Consider the following 25,812-nt stretch of genomic DNA (forward strand, 5'->3'; position numbering starts at 1 on the left):
TAGTGCGGTCGTTTCTTACAAAATATTTTTATAATATACTGCAACATTCCAATTGTGTCAACGCATTTATTTCAAAGCTTAACAATATTTAAGTGTTTTCTTTGCAAGGCAGGTGGCTACAAAACTACCGTTTTATATTTACGTCATTTAAAGCAAATTCAAGTTTTTACAATCATGTTTATAATTAAAAAAGAGCGAAATATTTTTTAGTTTTATAAATAGGAGCTTCGATATTTTATCTTAATGCAATGTATTGAAGACATTTGCCTTACAAAAAAAAATTTTATTTATTTAATTTTATTTCATTTATTTTTGTTATTGAGATTAGTATATTTTATTCCTGCATAGCCACTTATTTTCAGTTTTTACAATCATGTTTATGTTTAAAAAAAATTTATGAATTTATGAAGTATTATTAATTTATACAATTAAAATATAATCTTTTGATTGAAATAAATTGAATAATTTAAATACCAAGTGCATCTTTATTTAATTCTACAACCAACAACTACTATAATAATAGATACTTGCTTTTGATCTAAATTCAGTCCTATATTTTTGTAATCAGAAAAAAATAACGAATTTAATAAGCGAATAATCAGTGGTTGTTTCCATTTAAAAAAACGAAAATTGTCATATCTCAAAATTTAAAACCGAAAATTTTTTTTTGACTACGTCGTCAAATTCTCTGTAAAAAAGTGTCCATACAATATCTTAGTTATAATACTCCCCTTATAACCAAGATAATTGCACTTGTTGGTTTTACCATATTTTCAATTTTGGCCTCTAGGGAAAAAACAAAAGATGATATTGAGGTATTCGGCATTAGCAGTTTCTCGAAAAACGAGATCATGACATGTAAGCTACTTTTTTTCTAACTCTTATAGTTTCCGAGTTAGCCTATTCAGACATCGAATTTGAACCGCCCTGTACTTAATATTTAGAACTTTCATATTTACTAGAAAGAAAGTGAATTATTAATGGTAAAATGTTAATCTTTTGAATTAAAAATATTTTTTCTTTGAAGTAAATGAAAATTTATATTAACATTAAATAGTTCATTTAATTTTAATATATCTACTTATCAACTTTAAAGATTTCTTTATTTAACTACGTTAACTAAGTTTTAAGTGTAAATACTAGTAACTTTAAGATAAAGGGATTTATTATTTAATATTATCAGTTAGTCTTTCATTTCTAAAGCAAAATTATTTGTATTAAACGGTTTTGCTTGTTTTGTTAAGTATTTTGATACACTTACAATTGAATGGTGCAATGATTCAATAAGAACAGTCAATTCATTTGGATAAAAACTATATCCCTTTTTCCGTTAGTGTCACGTAAAAATTCTTAATCGTAAAGAATTATTTTTCTGAGTGTAGTTTTAGTTGTTATTCAGCGCGAGGTTGTTGTATATTTTGATTGAACAAAAACTGGAAGTAACACTAGGCCTAGAACTAGAAATATTCGGGTTTAGCCGCGCGTCTCTTAAATGTGGGTTCATGCAACGTGTTTTAGCCGCAGTTGTTGGCATAGTCGAAATGTGGAAAGTTAAGGTATTGTGTTATACTAGTACTGTTCATGCAACACCTTTCGACTGAAATGGTTTTTGTCCTAATCTCTACAACAAGCCTCTGTTCTTCCGGAACCTTCTTGCCGCATTGTTGCCTCCAACCCGTCCTATATTTTGCAGTGGCGTTGGTCGCACTGCCCATTAATTTCCCCTGATTCTGACTGAATAGTATCACCATATCCTGGAGGACAGTACCTTTCGCTTTGCCGTTCAATACGAAGGAAGTGATGTAAAACTACTGTGGGTTTTACAATATTTTCTACTATGTCTACCCTAGCTATGATTGGCCTCCGTAGAATTCACCACCGCTGGCAGAGTATACCAAAGGCATTTTCCACAGTCCTCCTTGCCCTGGATAAACGAGTGCTGTCCGGGATATGGTCTCATTATATTTTCCCTTAGAGAAAACGCAGCATCACAAACAACAAAATGTAGAAATATAATGTTGCTTCTAGGCAATTTCTTTGGAAAAGGGATATCTATGTTTCCATTTAAAAAAGCTCTCCCGAAAGAAGATTCTTTAAAGATAGTGCATCATTTCTTCCACTAGCTCCAATATCTGCTATAATGAAATTATAATCCGCATCTACACATGCCATTAAAACAATGCTGAAGGTATGTTTATAATTGAAGATGCTTTTGGTGCTTGCATATGGGCATGTTCCATCGTTTGTAGAATGTATCTTCAACAGAGGCTAATATGTATCTTATTAGCTCTGGTAACACTCTGGGTACGTCCCACAGAACAGTTGTTGTCTCTTTAATTATGTAATGTACAGTGGATTTTCCCATTCGAAAATTCCAAGCTAGTTCTTGCATAGAACTTCCTTCTGACAAATAACTACAATAATTTTATTACATAATTTAAATTTTTTTATAATATAAAATTAAACAAAAACTTACTGTAGGGTTACTATCAACCTTTGAGCCGGTGAAATTGTACCTTTATTTGGTGTTTTTGCTAAAAAAGGTTCAACCAGTCTTAACAATTCCTTAAAGTCTTCGAACGACATGCGAACATGTTTCTAATCAGAGTGGCATAATATCCCTCTAATTCTCTATTTTTATTGATTGGTCTTCTGCCAAAACGCCGTCGTCTTTTATTTCTATCAGCGACAACAATTTTCTTTTTAAACAGTTTAAACAAAACAGTTTCACTCCCGATTTCTTTTTTTTTAAATTTGACACGAGTTGTGGCACGGCTGTTTATATGTCGAAATTTTCCTTTAAAGTGCTGTGCTTAAATATTGCATGAACCAATCCCTTTCCTTATAACTACAGCTAAAGCAAACGCTTATGACTATGACTAAAACTAAAACACTTTGCATGAACCCACCAGTTGTAGTGTTAGTTCTAGTAATAGCGTTAAGTTAGTCTAGTTTTAGTTGTTATTCAGTGCCAAATTGTATATATTGAATACTTGCGGATCTTGTTTCTGAAGAATGTTATAGTGCTTGTGTTAGTTCCAGTTTTTGTTAAATATAATACATTAATAATAATAAAAGTGATAGAAATCAAATTTTAACTGTAATAATTTGTAAGTAGCGCCATCTCTTGTCCAGCGATCGTAAGCGCGTGTACTGGAAGGTACAACGGAAATATTTAAAATTTGTTCACTATATACTCACAATTCTAACACATATTCTTATTATGTATATAAACCAATAGTGTATATTTGGTTGCCTGCGCATGTTTAATTAGAAAATACTTAATTCCACAGTTCTCATTACACATTTCACATTACACAATAACAAAAGAAAGTATATTTATTAAAAATGTTATCTTAATAATTCCATATAAAACACATTACAATTAATTAAACTAATCGCCATACATTGTAGCTTTAAACATTTTACGGCAGTTATAAATTTGAATAAATCCCTTGTTACCCAGTTATCAAATCGAGAAGTATTAATATCAAAATTTTATCTAAACCGCACCTTTAATTCGATATAAAACTTATTACTTTTTCTTATCATAACAGTACTCAAAATGGATTTAAAGGAGAAAGTAGCTATAGTAACAGGAGCGAGTTCCGGTGTAGGAGCAGCAACAGTAAAAGCTTTATTAAAGCTCGGAATGAAGGTAAGAAAATAAATAAATTCGTTTTTAACCCTCCGCATACGAGGTGGGGTATCATATACCCCAGCTTTTAAAACACAAAAGAATTCAAAAACAAAAAAGACGCGCGAGATCGTGTTCTATGTAAAATTTTATAGAAATAGTATTTTATTTGCGGGATATGTCAAACCCCACCATAGTATGGCATATGAGATTAATTCACCTACTATGCAGAGGGTTAATTTATTACCGTTATTTATTTAGGTTGTTGGAATTGCAAGAAGAAAAGAAAAGATTGAGGAACTCCGTCAAAACTCCAATGATAAATTGTTTGCGTTAAAAGTCGATCTTAGAAATCCGGAAGAAATTTTAAACGGTTTTAAGTGGATCGAGAAAAACGTAGGACTGATTCATGTTTTAATCAATAATGCCGGAATTGGAATACCGACACCAATCATAAATGGCAACATCGATTCTTGGAAATCGGTTTTAGACACCAATTTCGTTAGCGTGGCGATCACGTGTCGTGAAACAATTCGAATTATGCAAGAAAATAACATCCAAGGTTATATAATCAATATAGGCAGCGTATGTGGACGATATGACGCTGAGGGAAGTATCAGAGGAAGTGTTTTTTATGCTTCGTCTAAACACGCCTTAATGACATTAACTGAAAATATAAGGCTTGAATTGGCTAGGAGTAACTCTAAAATACGAATTACGGTAATAAAGTAATTATTTTTATTGTATATTTGGTTAATGATTTTAAGTTAATAATAGAATTTAATGCCGGGAGTTATCAGAACTGGATGGTTACAAGCGAACGGATTTAAAACTGATGATATCGAGAAAATTTATTCGGAATTACCCTATTTATCTGGAGAGGATATAGCTGAAACAATTTTATATTTACTATCTACTCCTTTACATGTTCATGTAAGTACGTCAAATGTAAATTATTTTAAAAAATGCTTATAATTTAAAATTTTAGGTCACAGAGTTTGTTGTTAGACCTATAGGAGAAAATTTTGAAAATATTATGAAAACGTTAAAAAGAGCATAGAGATTTATAAAAAAAAATGTAAACATTTTCTATTAAGGTTATTTCCTTACTATTGAAATAATATAATAATAAAATAAATAGTTCAACAGTTATTTTTAATTATTAGGTGAATTCTAATGAATTGTATATTCAAAATTAAGGAAAGAATCCCGACAATTTGGAAAAGTTCTAAGCTGTTGCGTTTGTCATTATATTCATTTTATTATACACAATGAAATGAGTATTCGAGGCACAGGGTATTGAGGCACAAATAAATGTGCACACCCTGTGAGGAAAGGAAAACCGGCAAATAACCGAGTAAAACTACGTAGATTCAGCAATAAAATAAGCAATAAAGTTACTATTTTACAATATAAGTAATTTGTAATTTGCAATTATAAGTAGTTAGCAGGATTTGTCATGTTTTTTGTTATTATGTATTCATGATATTCATTATGTTCAGTCAACACAATAACGTCACCTTAAAAAGTTCATTAATATACAGGCTGTTTCTAAATTAATGCGACAGATTTCAAGGAGTGATTTTTCAGCAAAAAATAAGGAGAGTCTTTCATATAAGATTTTGTTCAAAACCTCTTCCCCGCCGAGTTACAGTACTCTAAAGTTAGGGGGAAAAATTGTTTTTATTTAATAAATCCACTATGGAGGAATTTAGAAGATTGAAATTTGGCAGGTAACTGTTGTTAATAAAATGACACTTTTTGACGATTTTTATAACCCGAAAATGTTATTGCAAGAGGCTGAAAAAATCAACCCCATAATACTTTGCATTAGAACATTTTCATACATCTACATTTTTCTATTTAAAAACTTGATTTAAATAGTGGGATTCCTTAATTTTAGAGGGCTATAACTTGGAGCAGAAGGGGTTTTGAACAAAAAGTTATATGAAAAACACCCCATAATTTTCGCTGAAAAATCATCCCTTGAAATCAGAAATACATACTTCGCTTTTATTTATTTAATTGATTCTAATTAATATTTCTTAATTTTCGTATTTGTATTTTAACCAAAGATTTCTCAACGACGAAATAATAAAGAACGAATTTGTATACGTGAAATCGTTTATCCAAACTCGAGTAGTTGCAGAAAAACTTTGTTTATACTACCTACTCGTTTGATATGTGGAGGAACGCTCGGCGCTACCACGTCTGGAATTAAGTCTGCAATAGGACGAACAAAAATCAAAACTCACCATTTAATTAGCAAGACAATTTTTGGTTCTCTGTTATAAAAAAAGGACAGATATTTTTTAAAATATTTAGATGTAATGTTTAATGTAATTAAATATTTTATATGTTAAACAATTTCGTGTTCAATCACATAAATTCACTTAATCTTTTATTCTGAATATGCAACTTCTACTACAAGTTGGATTTCCAATTTTATTCAATTCATTCATAACGATGTTTTTCTTGTTTGCCGTTAGAGGCAGCACGAGCTAGAGCAACCCAACTCGTCCGATTGGATAACTATGTATATCTATAAACAAGGGTATAATTAAATAGTATACCAAAATTGGATATTGCGTTAAGGAGTTATGTATGATTGATACGAAAAGTCGCTTTGAGAAATACTTAAGAAATTTTAGATGCTTTCGAATGAATCGCAAACAAATCTTTGTGATATTCACGTTTTTATAAATAATGCTGCAGCTGGGACGCCTACTCCCAGCATTTCCGGAAATATCAACGCTTGGAAATCTGGTTTGGACACAAAATTTGTTAGCGCTGCTGTTACTTGTCGCGTAGGTATAAGAATAATGGACGAAAATAACACTTTGGATTATATAATTAATATTAGTAGTGTTGCTGATCGATGTGATGCCAAAGTAAGTATCGCTGGAAATGTTATTATTCCGCATCTAAAAAAGCATTTATGATACAAACATAAAACATAAAAACTGAGTTTATAACAAATCAAAGTAGAATTCGTATTACGGTGTTAAACTTTAAGATATATTTATAAAACCCTCAAAAATGAATTTTAATTTCTTTTATTGTTTTGGTTGTACAATTTAATTCCTGGAAGAATTTATTTGAAAATGGATACAGAATAGTTGGAGACGTTAACAATATTTTTTTAATATTCATTTACATACTTTAAACAAGTGGATATAAAAAAAAACCTAAAGTTAAATAATGTTGTAAACAATATTGTTTTAAAAATTTTGTTTTTATTACGGCATTACATTTAAGGAGTTTGTAGGAGGTAAGTCTTTCATTTTCCCCTTTTCTATTGAATAAGATGTTACAAAATAAGATGTTAAAATTTCAAAATGCAAGGTTCATCTGAAGGGGACCAACACGTTGCAAGTATAGCCAATGAATGTTTACTCCCTTTTTGGGCATCTATGCCAGAAACTTGGTTTCTGCAAATTGAAGCTCAATTTGACCACTCGATAAATGTAGTCATCGACATCATTAATGACCTACCTGAACGGGACACATGTGTTTTTCAAGAAAAATATTATCAGCCGTCTTTCATTAAGTAAAGAAAAAATGCTTAACGAACTTCGTTCTAATACACATATGGGTGACCAGAAGCCCTCGGAATTTTGTCGAGAGCTCTTATCTAAGGTAGGAGGGTCACAGGTAGTTAGCCCCGACTTGTTAATGCGCTTTTGGCGGACTACGCTGCCAAATACGATTTCCGTAGTATTTGTACTTATCATCTGAAGTATGGTGATCGAGCCCAACATTGTCAATGTAAATGGTGCAAATTTTCCACTTCATTTTTTAATAAAAATAATCCTTCTCATCTAAATCGTATCAAAAAAACGAATAAAAGTTTCAATAGAGAACTTACCTCAAAACTTTTGAAGAATTTTTTAAAATTAACTTCATGTCCAGATTTTTCTTCGCCCGTTAATCATTCTACGAGACATAGAATAATTACTAACTCTCATTTAACTTTTTGCCGATCTCGATGATTAGATTTTAAAGAGCTGTCTACAGTTAAAAAAGGGTTATGGTTTCCTTAGGCATTTGTAGACCCTTTTCTTCATCAGTAGCTTCTCGTTTGCTTATAGTACCGAAAAAGATTGGGATGAATGGTATCCCTGCGGTGATTACCGCCAGCTTAATCTTATCACAGTTTCCGATCTTTATCCTCTACCACACATACAGGATCTCAATCTTCATTTGTCAGGATGCACGATGTCTATAATGCTGATGAAGATATTTATAAAACAGCCAGCACTACTCCTTAACTAACCTACTATAACCTACTCCTAATTCTTTCTGGCCTATATTTCTTATTTGTATATTTAGATGATGTATTAATTGCAATCAAAACTGAAGAAGAACACTTGTTTTTAAGACCGTTTTATTCCCAAAATTTCTGAAGTACTTATTCAATTATACATATAATTTAGTAAATAAACTTTAGTCACAAAAATACAAAATTATTGCTTCTTGGACAGATGAACAAGAATCCTCTCATTGTACAATTTCAACTCATTCTTCCCAAACCTGTTGATGGCTTACTTTCACTATCTACAGATGCTTCAGATACATCAATAGGTGCTGTCTTATCTCAGACTAACAACAACGAAATTGTCCTTTAGCATTTCTTTCAAAAAAATTAACAAAAATCCAATCGAAGTACTCAACTTTTGATAGGGAGCTTCTGAAAACGGAAACCTTTAATTAGTTCCATTTTTTCAAAATCAGAGAAATCTCCACACCAAACTCGTTACATAAATTGTATTGCAAAATATACTTCTGATATACATTACGTAAAAGGTGTGTTAATTTCTGTGCCAGTCGCACTTTCACGTATTGTAATAAATTCACTGGATTCATCATATCTCTCTCTTGAAGTTCTTAAGGAAGCTCAAGATGTTGACGTAGAATTTCCACATATACTTCAAAAACAATCGTTACATCCTGTTAAGGTATACCATTTATTTTAAATTAGAATTCAAAATACTAATTTATATCTTTGGTGTGAAGACTCTTCTGAATCACCAAGAATCTGCATACCCAAAAATTTTCAAAAAATCATCTTTAATAAATTTCATTCTCTAGCACACTCTGGATTTCGGCCTACTACATGTATTAAAAGTCGTTTCTTTTGGCCGCACATGACTAAAAATATTAAATTTTGGTGTAAAACTTGTATTTTATGTCAAAAAACTAAAATTCATCGTTATACAAAATCACCGCTACAAAAGATAGAAATTGCTAAAGATAGATTCGAGCACATACACATAGATTTGATTTGACCATTGATGCCTTCATTAGGTTGCTTTTATGTTTTAACCGTTATTGAATGCTTCACCAGGTACCCACTATTGCTTCCACATTATTTACTCATTAGTTTTCTTGATTGGGATATGACACATGATCAGGGAAGACAATTCAAATCTCGTCTCTTCTCTCATTTCAATAATCTTCTAGAATCTAACCAGATTCACACTTCAGACAAAATAGGCAGAATTTCATCCTCTCCAGGCGATTTTAGGGGCTTAAAATAGAAATCGCCCACTTTACTCTGTTGGGAGTAAAGATATTCCCAGCTATGCTGTGAATCCTACCAGATGGACGGGTTATATTCATTACTTCAGGGTCGACATCAGCATAGGGGCAGACATTTGAGGAAGGGAAGTGCGTGTTCAGTAAGGGCTCCAGCGATTCCTTAGCATCCTGAGTGTATTTTCCATCTTATTTGCATAGGTGGCCTAGATCAGTGTTATGATGTTTCGCCAAGATCTTATGCAGGCGAGCAACTGTATGCGTATTGTCTATGCCTTCACAGAAGCCACGCAAGGTTTTTCTTTTGGCTTTACGAATACCCCAGTTATATTTCGTTAGGGCTTTCCTCTAGAGGTCCCATGTATGCTCGAGTGGCATACATGCTGTTGACTTTATTATATAGTCTTCTAACCATGACTCGCTGTTGCTCAAAGTCCTTATTTCATCAAGGCACATTGAATTGTACTTTCTTGTGTTTTATTGGACAGCTTGATTTATATGCATTATGTATGATATTGTTTAGTTGAAAGGAGGCTACTTCAAGATCCTCTCTACTTCCAATATTTGTTTTGATTTCGTAGACCTCTTCGCTGATGTGTCTACAAAAAGAGCACCAATCAGTGAGTGAGGGGATTCTGAATTCTGTCTGTTTTGTCCTGTCTGCTACAATGACAAAGTGAATATGCTTGTGATCCGCTAAAGTGATTTCACGTGAAACATGCCAGTTTGCGATTTGCGAACTGAGTCGAGGCATGGCTAGATTTATGTCGAGCACCTCTTGTTGACTCTTGGTTACAAAAGTCGCGTCGTTACCTCTGTTGAGGATATGTAAATTTGTACTTTGTAAGTATTCGTAAAGGTACACACCCCTTTTGTTTGTGTCTGGGCTGTTCCATGCGAGATGGTATGTGTTCGCATCGCAGCACAGGAGGAGTGGTTTTTCCGTTTTCTTGAAGTAGTCTATGAGGTGTTTTACCTCCTTTGGCGGTGGTAGTGGATCGTCCGTTTCACCAGGAAAGTATGCCAAGGCTATAATTGTCTCTTGTGTCTCTGTAATAGATTAACTTACCTACTTTTGTTGTCAAGCGCCCTTCACACGATCAATATACAGTGTGTCCGTAAAGTAACGGATATAGGCGATAAAATCATTATAAACGGTTTATGGAAAAATACCTGAAACGGGTCTAAAGATTTAATTTCTTTGCAATTGTTTGGTGTAGATTTCAAATTTCTTCCGCCATTTTTAAGCGAGTTATAACGTCATCGGTATTTTTTTTTAAATGGCAAACCCCCATTTTTATTACAGAATATGAAAGAAGATTTTTTCTAAATCTAATACAGTTAATATTAATATTGCTTACATAAGAAAATTTTCGAGAAAAATTACTTTAAAGTTTAACTACTTCAGATTTGTTGACATGATGAAAATAGCAGTAACCAATTATTTTAAACAATTTCCTAAGTGTTACAAACTGATTTAGTAAGTAGTTGACCTCTTTAATACAACTTATCCTGATCGCCAATTCATTAGCCAAAGTATGGTGAGCCTAGCTGTGACTAAATTTAAACAGCATGACCATCTCTCGAAGTCTGGCCTACTAAATGTTGCAAGGGAAGTTTAACTAATCGTGGTTTTGGCTGGGGAAGAAAACCGTCATGTTACTGTAAGGAGTATTGGGTCTAATTTCGACATTTGTAAATCAACGGTTCATAAAATTTTAAATCCCGCAAAATATGATTCCCATAAAGTAAACCTAATTCACGAGCAATGAATCGTAGTTTTTGCAACAACAATTTTGCAACGATGACGAAAACTTTATCAAAAACATAATTTTTTCAACGAAGGGAAATTTACATTGAGTGGGAGAAAAACCCACATTGCTTTCACTCTTTTATTTATGGGGTAGACTGAACGACCTGACTTTTCCAGAGAGTCCAAGATAAACCAATAACCAGGGAGAATATGACAAAACACTAAACGCCATTAAAGGGGCTGAGACTTAAACAGCGCTTTTCTCGTCGAAACTAGATTAAATAAATGCATCGAGGTTTATGGAAGGCATTTTGAACATTTGTGAGCTATTTTTGCCAAAAATTTAAGTAATTCTAAGTATTTTGGTTTATTTTGTTTTATTATCATTGTTGATGTTTCATTGATCCGTTGGTTTAAATACGCATCAAAAGTAGTTTTGAACCAGTTCTCTTATTTGTTTGCTAAGGTAACTTTATCCGATTAAGATATATGAATTTTTAACATTTTCTTCTATAATTCGAGAATAGATGGAGATATCGAGATGCGATTTTCACTAATATTTAGCAAATTCTATGGTGACTAAGGGTCTGTGAAGTAAATAGTACTGAAAATATCTTTTAAAAGAGCATAAAATGATCTTTCAAACAAGACCTAAAATATTCAAATCGGTTGAATGGTCCAGGAGATATTTGAATGTAAACATCTGAAAACGCATTAGCCTCCCCCTCCCTTATTATAACAGATATGAGAAATATCGCGAAACAAAACCGATGCGGTATTATCCAAGCTACTAAATGATGTTGTCAAAGTTATAGCTCATCGTCTAACGTTCTGAGATAGCGGGAATTTTATGTATCTCTATGCCAGTTACGCCCTCTAGCGGTCGAATTACGAACTTCAAAATAATTTCCAGCTATTTCTCTTGCCCACTTTGCTTATAAGGATTTTTTCCCAAACTTCTAGTCGGGCTTGTCAGGTTACACACATAGAATGTCGTGAGCCATGTTATAAAAAATCGTGAGATGTTGAAATTTGTTTAAAAATCACTCAATTTTAATAATATGTGTTACATATAGGCATAGGAGTCAAGTAAAATAGTTTAGACAACGTTTGTATATAAAAGTGATATAATTAAAAGGAAATAAAATATTACAGTTTAAGTACTTTCTTAGCGCCATCTAGCGGCGAATATATGTAACTAATAGAGAAATTTACAGTAACCTACAATTCGAGTTGAAAATGCTATGATTTACTTTGATTTTATTAACACTAATTATTATATTATTTTTGTCGAGATACAGCCGCTCCTTACCCTTAACGGGACACCTCTATGTTAAAATCTGGAGATAATGATTAATTGATTAAGCCGTTGTCGAAAAGTGTTTCTTTACTAAAAGAATTACAATTACAAATAATCAGTACAGCAAATTATATTGATTGCAAGCAAACACGTCAATTGAGGATTTGTCAATTAAATGATTTTCATATTCTTCCGACTGGGGGACCTATTTATGGAAAAATCTAAAACTTGATATAACAAAATTCGTAAAAAAGTGCGAAGAATACTAACGTTATAAACATTCGATACCTCATAAAGAACCGGTGACAATACAACCGCTAGGCGAAGTTTTTTGATCGCAAAAGCTGTTGGCTATACGATAGGATTAGTGGGTGCGGCGATCAGACCAAAAAAGTAACTAAATTATTACTTGCAATATTTCGAAACTTTATTGTTTCTTCTACAGGCAATTAATCATAGTTAAGTGAAATCGGGACAATTGAAATACATCAAAACAATTCTTGACTACTCATTACGGTAAAAAAGTCAAAACTAATTAAAACATTACAAGATGCATGAAGAAAGAAACTCACACGTTTTGCGAATAATTTGCAAAAATGTTTAAAGTGACGAAATTTATGGTTTTATTTTTTAACGATTCTTATATCACATGATGTGGGAATCATAGTAAAGTAAATTCATATCAAAAAATTTGCGATTTATTCATTATTTACGGCAAAAATTAAGAAATATGAAATGACAGTTAAATTTATGGTACCGTGCCAGCTCACTGGTGTGTATGATTTTTTTCTGTTAACCTGGTAAGCCTCACCCGGTTTTGGTTTATTAGCATACTATAATCTGTTTATAAACAATATTTTTTTCGAAAACTGCTTTTAAAAGTTGACTTTTGCATAGTAGTTAGCAACCATCAAAGCGATATTTTTTTGTCAGCAGGACGTAATAGTATAATTAAAAAACTAGTTTCGTAAGACACGCTTGAAATGTATGAATTGAAGTTTAATGAATGAGTGCTTTAAGTCTTATGAAACGTGTTTTATATGCTATTTTTTGTAATTCCCGTTTTCATCCTGTTTTTTTAATAAAAATAAAATAAATTTTGACAATGTAGGGAAATAGGTATGTAGCAGTTGCTAACACCGTAACACTTGAAAATAGAAAGTTGAATAGAAATGTGGAGAGAACTGAGGGATAGGGACAAGGATATACAGAGGCAGGACAGAAGGCCGAGAGGAGGCAGGTTTATAGACAAAATATCAGTTTTTACGAAACCTGGACTCAACGTCTATAACGTTTCAAAAATAGAAACTTAAAGTTCACGAAAATACACACGAATTTACCGTTATTCCAATTTTGGTATTGGCTAATTCAACTCGTACATTCCCGGTGATAGCTCTTAATGCGATTTTAGAAAATCTATACATCACATGTTATATCATAATCATGTTAATGTTTACGATCTAGTCGTCAATTTTACTCTCCGTCATAATTTTTACAGCTTTTTTACAAGCTATTGCATAAGTCATAAAATTAGTATCCTTGTTTCGTTGCCAAGATTCTAATTCTCCCGTTAAAACCGACACGCATAAGTATACCGGCGTTATTAATTAAAACGTTTACAGGACCAACATTTATAGTAACCGACGTAAAACAGTCGAGTATTTCTTGAGATTTTGTTACAACCACGCTTACGGCAAATAATTTTCCATCATGATTTTCAACTAATTTTTCGATTTTTTCTTTTCGTCTTGCGAAACCGACTACCTAAATAAGTATCGTTAATAAAATTAAAATGAACATTATGTAAAAAGTTATGTAAAAACTATAAATTTAAATTAATCTAACCTTCATGCCAACTTTTATGAAAGCGTTGACCGTAGCAGCACCAATGCCAGCACTAGCACCTGTTACAATCACCATTCTATTCTTTAGGTCCATTTTAAAGTTTCGAAAATAATTTGTTGCGTATTGAAGTATAGTTCTAAGGTTTTGCTGATTTGTTGTTGAACAACTGCTTTATACTATAGTACACGAAGACATTTATGTATTGTGGGAAAAGATCCCACAAGAAAGTCGATGATTATTCTAAATCAGCGTTTCTCAAACTTGTTTCTCAACCTTGTAATGTTTGGATACCATACACAAGTTCTGGAATATTTTTACATATCACCGATAATAAAAAAGTTAACCTAAAAATTTTTTAAAATAAATAATAAGGTACTGTGTTTCATCTAATCGTACGGCAATGATTTACTTGTTCGACTACAATTGTTTTAACAGATTTCGCCATTTGATTAATACGTATACTCACGGTATCGATTGATAAAGGGACATTATTTAATTGAGCTGCAATTTTTGCAGAAAAATTTTCCTTTTTGGCGATTCTTAAGCTAATTTGATAACTGGCTTCTAAAGGCCCTACCGTTAACAAATCCGTCCTTTAACTGCTTACGATTCTTTATATACAGTCTCTTTGTTTTGTATTTATTTTGTCGGAGATATGAAATTTATTTGTTTCCCTTTCGGAAAGTATAAAAGAAATATCTTTGCCTTTATTTATCCCAATGATGAAAATATCGTAACCACTATTTGACTACTCATCTATAATTAATCTTTTACCCCATTAAAAGTTACTTTTAATATCTTCTCTAAGTGGTCTTATTATCAATTAAGTTATCTACAATTAACTTCAAATTACTATACAATTCTTTTTGAGCATCTCTCATTCATCTTACATGAACTCGATGTGGAAGAGGTAATAAATACACAATAGTATCTGAAATATTCTCACTTTCTAAATGTAGTAATTTCTTGTAAAGTTCATCAATTATTTGTTGAGTAAGTCCAATTCCTAAACCCATTTCCTTTTTAACCACTCCACTTATAAATAAAGTTTGGTTGAAAATTATTTATCGTCTTATTTCATGGCCTACTAATGAAAAAATGAACAAGATCTGCCATACTTTGCATAATTTTATCTTACACAATTAATTCCACAATATCTCAAAAACTACAACTGATAGGTATAGGGACATTTAGTGAAGATTTGTAGAGAATTAAATTCTGTATCTGATTAACTAGTCAAATATGGGGTGTTCCATTTAAAATTTTCGACTTGTTTGCAATTGAATATGGTAAAACAGTAGTTACATTTTTGAACAACCTGTATAAGATAGACCGATGTAGTCAACGGCACTCTACTTAAGGATATCCAGCAGCAACAATACAAATTTTAACTTTCTAGCTCGATCAATCGCTAAGAAATTCAGATTTGAAGGGCACAGTGTTAATTGCTAAAAAAAGCTTCTAATTAAAATAACTCAAAAACTAAAAGCACGAAGTATCAACGTGTCTGATCAAAGTCAACTTAGTTTTGTGTGTAGACTCAGAATACGCAATAAAAACTATATCATTCCATTTAAAATAACATATGTTTATTTCGGTACGGCGTTATAGAACAGCCTGTATGTATAAAAATATTGTCCGTTTATAGTGTGCTAAATTTCCTACAATTTTTTTCTAAGGAAAAACTGCGTATCTCGGCTTCTTAATGCCATTTATGTACTTTGTTGCTTACGTTGAACACTCTGTATATACTCGAGTATTACTAAAACTTAATATTATTTGAGTGAAACATATACTAATTTGCGTCTTCAACATTTTCTTCGAATGTCTTCTATTCATAGGTGCAATGCAAATCGAATGTAAGCGCACAAGTTATCGTGGAATATCTGTTCTCTGCATTACCTATATAATATTTATCAACAAACGTCTTAATACCCTAGCTGAAGGAATTGTTCGTGAATATCAGTCGGAGAAAAAAGTACGAAAAAAGACCGATAGCCAAATCCTAAAACGCTAGGCACATAAGTACAGAAGATACCCTAAGGAAGGTACCATAGGAAGAAAGGAGAGAAGCAAGCGGCGAGCAAAGAGAAACAGGAACTTATCGAAGACTAAACATAAGCTCTGTGAACCTGGAACCCGAGTTTACGATATTTTGGTTTTATTAGTACCATTCGATAGACAATCGTTTGTACTCATTTGTACCACCTTTAATTTCGTTTGTACCTCGGGACATAAAGAGATAAAAAAATTTTGAAAAATTGCCGGAACCCCACTTTGTGATATTCTAATTTTATTAATACAATTCGGTAGAGAATCCTTTGTACCCGTTCAGTGCATGAATTGAAATATCGTCCTGAATTTACAGGTACTATTCGGGAGAGTGGCTACGATAAATTTTTTGCAATGTATTGTCTGACACAAAATAAATAAAGAAAAATGGAACTAGAATCCGGTCACGTCCTCGTCGTTAGTTGTGGGTTACGCAAAGTGCAGGAGAAAAAAAAATTCCAAAAACGAAAGCGGTGAAAAGAAGTACAAACGATTCGCTCTCGAACCACATCGACCCTTTTGCGATATCTGTATTAATAATGGAGATACACACTTTCAGCGATATTCTGAAGAATCAAAAAATCGCTGTATTTTGGAATCGCTTAAGGTAAAAACGAAAACAAAAGTGGTACAAACGATTATCTATCGAATTCCATCGACCGTTTTGCGATATTTGTATTAATAACGCAGATACACACTTTCAGCGATATTCTGAAGAATCAAAAAATCGCTGTATTTTGGAACCGGTTGAGGTACAACGAAATGGAAAGTGGTACAAACGGGTACAAACAATTCTCTATCGAATGGTATTAATAAAATTAGAATATCAAAAAGTGGGGTTCCAGGTTCACACAGCTCTAAACATATTGATATTCCTACAAGCTTATTGTTCGAATTCCAGCAGATTCACAAATAAATCCAAAAATATAACTACACGCCTAAGAAAGGCAACTGTCAATTATCATTTAGAAGAGACCGCTCGCAACGTGCTCTAAAGCAATGTGAAGTCGTAACTTTCGTAATAATAAGTTGAATATTATATTCACATATACAGGTGTCCCGAAACTCAACGTCAAGCGAGCACCGGGTGAGAGGCCACCCATACCTATTCTGGTAAAAATAAGAAAAAAATTCCATGTCTCTTAGTTAAGTGGTAATAAACATATTTTTGAAAATGTTAAAAATCGTTCCCGATCTTTAGGTACGACGGTCAGAAATGTTCACAATTTAATAGTAATTTTTTTAATAATGTTTTCCTTATGAACCATGTTACTATAGAAGTTACAAATTAAGCAACAAAAGTCGTTACTTTTGCAAAAAGGAAATTTGTTTGATTGAGATAAGGTTGAAAGAATTTATGTTTATTAATTTTGACACACGATATCTTAAAAAAAGGAGTAGTACAACACAATGGGCGAGATATCTTAAAAGATGGCCTGTTTAGTCAAGATTCCAAAATGTTATAACACTTGCCATTTTTCTTTATCTAAAAAATATTATTGCCTGTTTTTGCCTGCTTCATGTGGAATCGATAAATGGACTACTGATCAAGAATCGGAAAAAGTGAGTACCTTTTTGTCAGCATTTGAAAGTCGTGCAAACTATGCTTGCATATATCGTTTTACGTAAAAATTTTCTCTAAATTTAATTAGTGTGTATGACTCCATTACTAAAACAACAATAGAATTATGTAAGAATAACTTTAGGAGACATGGAATATCACATCATATATAGTTTGGAATTTTAAACATAACACCCCTTCGCCTCATTATCCCAAAGGTAACGGTAAGGCGGAATCAACTGTAAAAGTAGAAAAAATAAAAAAATTTCAATTTATTACATTTAAGAAATACGACCAATAAAATGGAAACCAGCCTAACTTTAAGGTTGTTTTCACGTTTCACAAGGATCAATACCAACAGCTACCAAGAATTTGAAACCTAAAATAATAAAAGGAGTCGAAGAAGTTATTGATTGAGTTATTCAAACGCTATGCGAAATACTATGGCAAAAATATAAAACAACTTCCACCGTTACAAATTGAACAATCAGCAGCAGTTCAAGTAAGGCTCGAACAAAACAAAAATAGATGAAAGCTACATAACTGAGAAAGAAACCCCTACAGAGAAAGAAACATCCAAATTTCAAACACTCGCCATGGCGGAGGGTCGGTATGTGGATGGTTTTGGAAGCTAAAATGGGGAGTAGGAGGACCTGTGCAGTGCTAATGCAGTGAATGTTTGTGTAAAGACAGTAGCATTACGGCTGAGGGTAATAGAGAAAATAGGAAAAATGACCAAGAGAATTTACCAGTTAAAGGAAGAGATAGACCAAAGAGACAGTGTGGTTTCCCAAATAAATATAAAGATTATTTAATGTAAAAAACATAAAATAAAATATAATAAAAATAATAAATAAAAATTGACCTATCGATATGCAGACTGACAAAATTTTAAAATTATTATATTAACACCATCGTACTAAATATGTAATTCTACATCCTCTTTATAACGGGTTGAAGAACTAGCTTATAAACGACTTCACATGTTCACTCTATTTGAGGCATCTAGTATATTTACGTTTCATTACATTTACACTTACATAAATTATATATCAGGTAGGTAGACCAACCAACCTTGCACCGCGATTCTAAGAATCTATTGTACCCCTATAGATAACATTATCAAATTTCTCCGTGCAGTCCAAAGCTCTTAACGAACATTAACACCTTGGTCGGTGAAAAGTCATTCAGATCGTTTGAAGAGATAAACTGCGACCCAAAAACCGAGAATCTGATACGATTAACAGCAGGGCAGTGGCATAAAACATGCTCAACCGTCTCCTCATCCTCCACACATAGTCGGCATTCAATATCGTCGGCTAGGCCCAACAAGTTGAGGTGTGTCTTTATTCGGCAGTGCCCAGTAAAGATACCCATTAGAACTTTAATGCTGCTACGAGCAAGTCCTAAGATATTCCCGGGTTTAACAGTGACGATGTTAATAAACAACTTAGCGTGTCTCATTCCAGGAGAACTGGTCCACAGTAGGCGAAGTCTCTCTTCAGCCCACAGTCCAATCCTATGTCAAATGATGATCAAATGGTCATCGCAAATGATATATCAACTGCTGGCTCTGACCCCACAACGCTTTAGGGCTGCCCTCTCGTGCTAGCTCATCTGCTACTTCATTGTCAGCAATCCCAGAGTGACCCAGATCAGAGAAACTCTATTATCACAACTCAGTGTGTTTAAAGTTCTTTTACAGTAATTAACTAGAGTCGACACCGTTTTCACGAATTGCAGCACCTGAAGAGCGGCTTGACTGTCTGAGAAAAATCGTACTGTCATGTTCTGCACCCCTCTCTCAAGAAGGATTTTATCACCCATGTCAACAACAAATACTTTCGCCTGAAATACAGTACACAATGTCTCCAGGCTGCAAGCTTTGTTAATCCGAAGTATCTGGCAGTATATTCCTGCCCCGCCCCTTCCGGCGTTTTTGATCCATCTGTGAAGATACAAATATCTGCCTGAACCAGAGAATTTTCGTTTTCGATCCAGAACTACCGTTTAGGCAGTACAATCTGGTATCGAGCATTTATCATTTATAGTGTCTACCGCAGCCCATTCTGATAATGATTTTGTTCCATATGGAGCCGTATCCATACAATCCAAGGTAAAGCTCGGTATAGCCAGTCAGAAAGATCGATGGTACGTAACCAAGATATTCAAACCATGATCACTACTCGGATAGAAACCAACAAGAACACTCAGTGGTTACAATGCCTGACATTTTTTAAAGCAATGATGAACAGAGTTTATCATGAACGCTTTAAACATTCACCATACGAGGCAGTTCTCGAATGTCCATTGAAAATGGGTCTAATTAGCTCAAAACTACCATCCGCTATACTTCGGAGCTTGAAAAGTGAAGGAGGTCTGGAGTAATACGCACTCCAGATCTCCTTCACGACTCTTATCGACGACTGATCTGCCAGAAAATAGTATCTATAGTTCACAGTGTTTTGTACAACTTCAGCTTTATCCTTCGAGAAGACAACTCTGAAGTTTTTACCATACCCAACTATAACCACTAGGTATTAATAATTAATCAGTGCTTTGTTAAGTTGTAAATAACGAAACTAATACTGAAATGTGTGGGAACGTATTAGCTTAATTACCAGTGTACAAAGCATTGGGTTTCATCACTAATGATAACTTGTAAAGATTTAAAATATTTTTAACCCAATATCTTTTCTAACAGTTTTTCGGGCCAAAACTTTTGTGATCTACTACAATCCCCAAAAATCTATATTTAGAACAAAAACATTTAGATTCCAGATTTGATTTCCCAATATTGCCAGATTTATCATTTTTCACTTTAAATTTTTAAATGCAACACCCTGTATTAATATTCCTTACTTGGATTCTAGTATATGTAACCCTTGAGATTTGATGTATTCAGAGAGGTATTAAATTAATACAATTCTCTATACAAACTAGATATGAAGTAATTTTTTCTAGTATGCTAACTAAAATTGTCTGTAATTCTATGTGGTTTGAAGAGTTCTGCCAAGTATATCGTTTCTCTCAGATGGTTCATAATGAAAAACGGAGCCTTACTGTCGGAATGGGGAGAGGGTACGAAGGCATAGCAATATTTTATAGTAAAGTGGCAAACATGTTGAGTAATAGCCAGCCCGTTGTTTCTCAATTTGTTTTTCTATCTATAATGCGACGATACAAATAGATGTGAAGCCTTTTGAGGAAACTAGAAACGTAAAGGATTAATACCAAAGAGGTCGACCAAACAATGATACGAATGACTACAAACATTAAGATCAATACAAAATTTAATTCCATGCATTCTCTTCTTCATTTCTTGCGTGCATTACCTAGGAATAAATTTAAGCCATGCAACATTCAGATAATACAAAAATTAACGCAAGATGACTTCAACTGTAGTTTAGAATTTAGTGAGGTATTATATGTAGATTCAATTTTTTATTTCTTCCTTCTAATAGACGCATTTTACCATCGAAGGGACGACATCTTGAAAGTCCATTATAATTTAGTGCAACTACATTAAAGTTTATTTTAAAGTTAATTGTTTTGAAAACATTATACTCGTATGAGAACACTTTTTTAAATATATTATTACAGAGAATTAAAAAAAAATGTACAACAATGGATTAACACGTGTCCTATTGATCGATATTTATTGTAACTAGCATAAAACTATCGAGAATTTCTTGACGTTTGGTTACATCCACGTTTCTAGCAAATAATTTTCCATCATGATTTTCAAAATAATTAAATTATTCATCCTGCGAAACTAATTACCTATACAAATACCGTTAATAAAATTTAATTAAACATTGTGAAATGTTACGTAAAAGCGGTGTATTGACCTTGATGCCGATTTTTAACAAGACTTTGACCCTAGTACCGTCAATGCCAGCATTAGCTCCTGTTACTATTGCTATTTTATTCTTTAAATCGATTTATAATTATTGTTTTTCGAAAAAGGTTTGTTGATTTCGCATTGAACGACTGCATTATATGTATAACACACGAAAACACTTGTGTATTATGGGAAAAGATAAGTCTATAATTCCTCTAATTCAATATCTTGTGTTATTATGACTAATTGTCTTTGTAAGAAAAACACATAAATACTTGGCATAATAATCGTGTTATGTCCTGAGTTTTTATTGTTTTGTATTTATATGTGTAGGCTGAATCTCATCAAAATGTTCTTTTTAAAGTGCATAAATATTAAATTAAGTTATTTATCTTGAAAAAGCTATATAAAAAAATATACTATAGAAACTCACTTTATCTTTATCTTTATTTATTCTAATTATGAACATGTATTAACCACTACTACACCACAAATCATGTCTTCTTAATTTTTTTCTTTTCCATTACGAATTATTTTTAAAATCTTCTCCAAGTGGTCTTATCATCAATTCAGTTATCTACAATGAATTTCAAATTACTATCAAATTCCAGTTTTAAGTATTTCTGATTCAACTTACATGAACTCGTTGTGGAAGAGATAATAAATAAATAATAGTATCTGAAACATCCTCACTTTCTAAATGTGGTAATTTCTCATAAAGTCCATCACTCATTTGTTGAGAAAATCCGCTTGCTAAAACAATTTCCGTTTTTACCACTCCAGGACTCAACGTCTACAACAAAATATAAAACAAAAACTCAAAATTTAAAAAGATACTTTCAACCAACCGTAATTTTAATTTTACTATTCATTCTAGCAAGTTCAATTCGAATATTTTCTGTCATAGTTACTAAAGCACATTTCGATGCTCTGTACATAACTGCAGTTGGATCTCCGAAATCATAGTACCCCGCAACGCTGTTAACGTTAATTATATGTCCATCGATTTTATTAATTTTCATGATTTTTACGGCTTCTCTACAAGTGATGGCGATGCTCATAAAATTGGTATCCATTGTTTTTTCCCATTCATCTAATTCTCCGGTAAGCACAGAAGTGGAGACATAAACTCCAGCATTATTAATCAAAACGTAGACGGGACCAACGTTTTTTGTAACCCAGTCAAAACCATCGAGAATATCTTGCGGTTTTGTTAAATCCACACTTCGAGCAAATAATTTTCCGTTATGATTATCGACTAGCTTTTCAATTCGCTCTTTTCTTCTAGCAAATCCAACCACCTAAAAATATAAAAATTAACAATAATAAAGTAATTAATTTTCAAAATAAAATTTGAAAAATTACCTTCATTCCAATATTTAGTAAAGATTTTACAGTAGCTGCACCTATTCCGGCACTAGCACCTGTTACAATTGCAACCTTGTCTTTTAAATAATCCAAACTCATTTTGAAAGGTATTGACGTGAACAAGACTTTACGCTATCTCGTCGGTGACTGATTTTTGTTCGGTATAGATACGTAATTTTATTTGATCTGTGCGGATATAAATATAAAAATAAATCATAGATAACTAAAGCGTTTTTGTGTTCGTCCTTGCGAAATTTGTTTCATTACGTTGCGTTTACTTAATGCCATCTGTTGATTTGTTTATTTTCTTGATTTCACTAAATGGTGTTATTAGAAATTATATCTAAAATAACATAATCCAAAATAAAGTTAATTCTATGTTGAAATCGTTTAAAAAAAAAATAAATGAAAGTGGGTTAATGCCTTTTTATTAATTGAAATCATTACATTATCTATAACTTAATAATGAAAGTATACAGGGCGTAGTTAAGGACCTAAGTCCTTCTCTTCCACTCAACCCTGTTTTATACATAAACATAAACCAAAAAAAGAAACAAAATTAAATGAATAAAAATCAAATAATAATCATATGAATAATAATCAAAATAATCAAATAATAATAATCAAAATAATCAAATAATAATAATCAAAATAATATAATGAATAATAATCAAATGAAAAAACTAATATATACAGGGTGTATCTGAATGATTCCAACAAACTTCAAGGGTTGATTCTTTAGTAAATTTTAAGGGTACTTTGATATATGAACCATGGGCGACTTCGGCTCCCCTAAGGAGCTACATCCCTCCAAAAATGGCGGAAAATTTTGGTTTAATTTGTTTTTCTCAAAAACCATAAACGCTAGGAAAATGAAATTTGGGGAATATGTTTAACTCATAATAGGGCACGTTTTGACCCTATTTGTACTTTCAACCTACCCTTCTAAACTACTAAACGTAGGCACCCCCGTTCAATTTATTCCTAGATTTTTTTAATGAAAATGATAAATACATTGGAAAAATTTCAGTTAGATAGATAAAGCTATTCTAAAACTTTTTTGTCTCTCTGATGTTCTTCTAAAACTTAATAATTTTTGAGAAAAAAAATAATTAAGCAAACACTAACTGTTAAGCTGTAGGGTTGTTAATCGAAAGTTGGAATAAATTTTTAATGAAAAAATCTTAGTAGTCTTTGCAATCTTTGTTATAAATATTTTTGACGTTTAAATGTCAGTGGTTTTCTTACTATTATTATTGTTTTTTTTTTAATTTTGAAACGTCAAGTGAACGAGCGTAAATGCGATAGAACTTTATTTAAAAATTAATTTGAAAAACAATAATAATAGTACGAAAACACTAACATTTAAACGTCAAAAATATTTCTGACAAAGATTGCAAAGCCTACCAAGATTTTTTCATTAAACATTCATTCCAACTTTTGATCGACAACCCCATTGTTTAACGGGCAGTGTTTGCTTTATTATTTTTTTTTCACATAAATTAGTCGTTTTTGGAAAAATTTTAGAGAGACAAAAAAGTTTTAGAATAGTTTTATCTATCTAACTGACATTTTTCCAATGTGTTTATCATCAGCATAAAAAAAATTTTTGCAAAAATGTAAAGGGGGTGGTTACGTTTAGTAGTTCAAAAGGGTAGGTTGAAAGTACAAATAGGGTCAAAATGTGCCCTATTATGAGTTAGACATATTCGCCAAATTTCATTTTCCTAGCGTTTATGGTTTTTGAGAAAAAGAAATTAAACCAAAATTTTCCGCAATTTTTGGAGGGGTGTAGCTCCTTAGGGGGACCGAAGTCGCCCATGGTTCATATATCAAAGTACCCTTAAAATTCACTAAAGAATCACGCCTTGAAGTTTGTTGCAGTCATTCAGATACACCCTGTATACATTCTTAAAAATAAAACTAAAAGACAAAGATTTATAAACCAAAAATAACTAAAACAAGCTAATCTATAATACAGAAACCAAAACAAAAATATTCCCTTTTCTATTGTCTTGTTTACATCTTAGGTTAAAATTTTAATTATAATACTCACTCATCATAACAAAGTCTATTCACTGAATAATAGAAATCTAATTCAGTCTAATTCAAGTTGCGTGCAAATACCGCTGGTGGTGTCGATTTCAAAGTTCTTGGTAGGGGATTGTAAAACTTCGGGAGGGTGAAAGTAAAAGATCTTTGAAATAATACTGTTGTATGCTACGGAGGTGAAATTAGACCCTTACTTCTGTAGCCGTTACGATCACGTCATCGATCGATGACGGTGACCACATGTTCGGACGAGTCGATGAAGAACGGAATAGAAGTAGTTGGACCGTAAAAGTCTTCGTATGTGTTTTTCCAGTTCTTGTATTTTCGTTAAATAAATGTGTTAACAAACAGCGAGACTTTTAGTACTTCATTTCTAACATTTAGATTGTGAATATCCGTTCTGAACCCTATCTTATTACTCAAATAACGTGGTTCTCGCAACATTAAAAGTTTATAATAAAAAGTAAGCAATCTGAACTTTCTTCTATTAGCCATGTTTAGGCCCGTTACTACCAAACGTTTAGTAATTTAGTCGAGTAGCGAGTAATTTAGTAACTCGCTACGTGCTGACAGTACAATTTAGTCGAGTAGTTTACTAAAACGATTTAGTCGAGTAGATCCATTTGATTCTATTTTTTCGGTGGAGTAGCGTACCCCCATTACTCACAACTGCCTAATAATACTTACTAAACACGTGCGAACGCATAAATTTAGTTTAGTGAATTAGCAATTGTATTGCGCGCGATGACGCCGTCTGTTTATCTTGAGTACTACTAAAGTGTCTTGACCGTATTAAATGTGGACAGTTGCCATCTACTAAACGTTCCAGTGGTGAGTGACTACTTGCTACTCGACTAAATTA

The 25,812-nt window shown here is 32.5% G+C and overlaps 2 protein-coding genes across 2 annotated transcripts; one reads left to right on the forward strand and one right to left on the reverse strand.

Moving 5' to 3' along the window:
• Positions 1-3,325: 3,325 nt before the first annotated feature.
• Positions 3,326-5,920, forward strand: LOC111423098 (farnesol dehydrogenase-like). Its single transcript, XM_071198392.1, has 4 exons — positions 3,326-3,658; positions 3,899-4,357; positions 4,415-4,570; positions 4,626-5,920. The coding sequence occupies exons 1-4, from the start codon at positions 3,566-3,568 to the stop codon at positions 4,695-4,697; spliced, it is 780 nt and encodes a 259-aa protein (XP_071054493.1). The 5' UTR covers positions 3,326-3,565; the 3' UTR covers positions 4,698-5,920.
• A 16,038-nt stretch (positions 5,921-21,958) lies between these two features.
• LOC111416750 (farnesol dehydrogenase-like) lies at positions 21,959-23,086 on the reverse strand. Its single transcript, XM_023048847.2, has 4 exons — positions 22,896-23,086; positions 22,379-22,831; positions 22,168-22,323; positions 21,959-22,107 (listed from the first exon to the last, which is right to left on the reverse strand). Exons 1-4 carry the CDS (start codon positions 22,995-22,997, stop codon positions 22,054-22,056), a joined length of 765 nt encoding a protein of 254 aa, XP_022904615.2. The 5' UTR covers positions 22,998-23,086; the 3' UTR covers positions 21,959-22,053.
• Positions 23,087-25,812: the final 2,726 nt, after the last annotated feature.

The sequence above is a fragment of the Onthophagus taurus genome, chromosome 1 (assembly GCF_036711975.1).
Source record: "Onthophagus taurus isolate NC chromosome 1, IU_Otau_3.0, whole genome shotgun sequence".
Classification (NCBI taxonomy): Eukaryota; Metazoa; Arthropoda; class Insecta; order Coleoptera; family Scarabaeidae; genus Onthophagus; species Onthophagus taurus.

Coding starts and splice junctions, on each gene's coding strand:
- LOC111423098 (XM_071198392.1), top strand. CDS start 3,566: ATGGATTTAAAGGAGAAAGTAGCTATAGTAACAGGAGCGAGTTCCGGT. Junction 3,659..3,898: donor TATTAAAGCTCGGAATGAAG/GTAAGAAAATAA, acceptor TTATTTATTTAG/GTTGTTGGAATTGCAAGAAG. Junction 4,358..4,414: donor ACTCTAAAATACGAATTACG/GTAATAAAGTAA, acceptor AGTTAATAATAG/AATTTAATGCCGGGAGTTAT.
- LOC111416750 (XM_023048847.2), bottom strand. CDS start 22,997: ATGAGTTTGGATTATTTAAAAGACAAGGTTGCAATTGTAACAGGTGCT. Junction 22,324..22,378: donor ATAGTAAAATTAAAATTACG/GTTGGTTGAAAG, acceptor ATTTTGTTGTAG/ACGTTGAGTCCTGGAGTGGT. Junction 22,108..22,167: donor CTCTTCCACAACGAGTTCAT/GTAAGTTGAATC, acceptor AATTCATTGTAG/ATAACTGAATTGATGATAAG.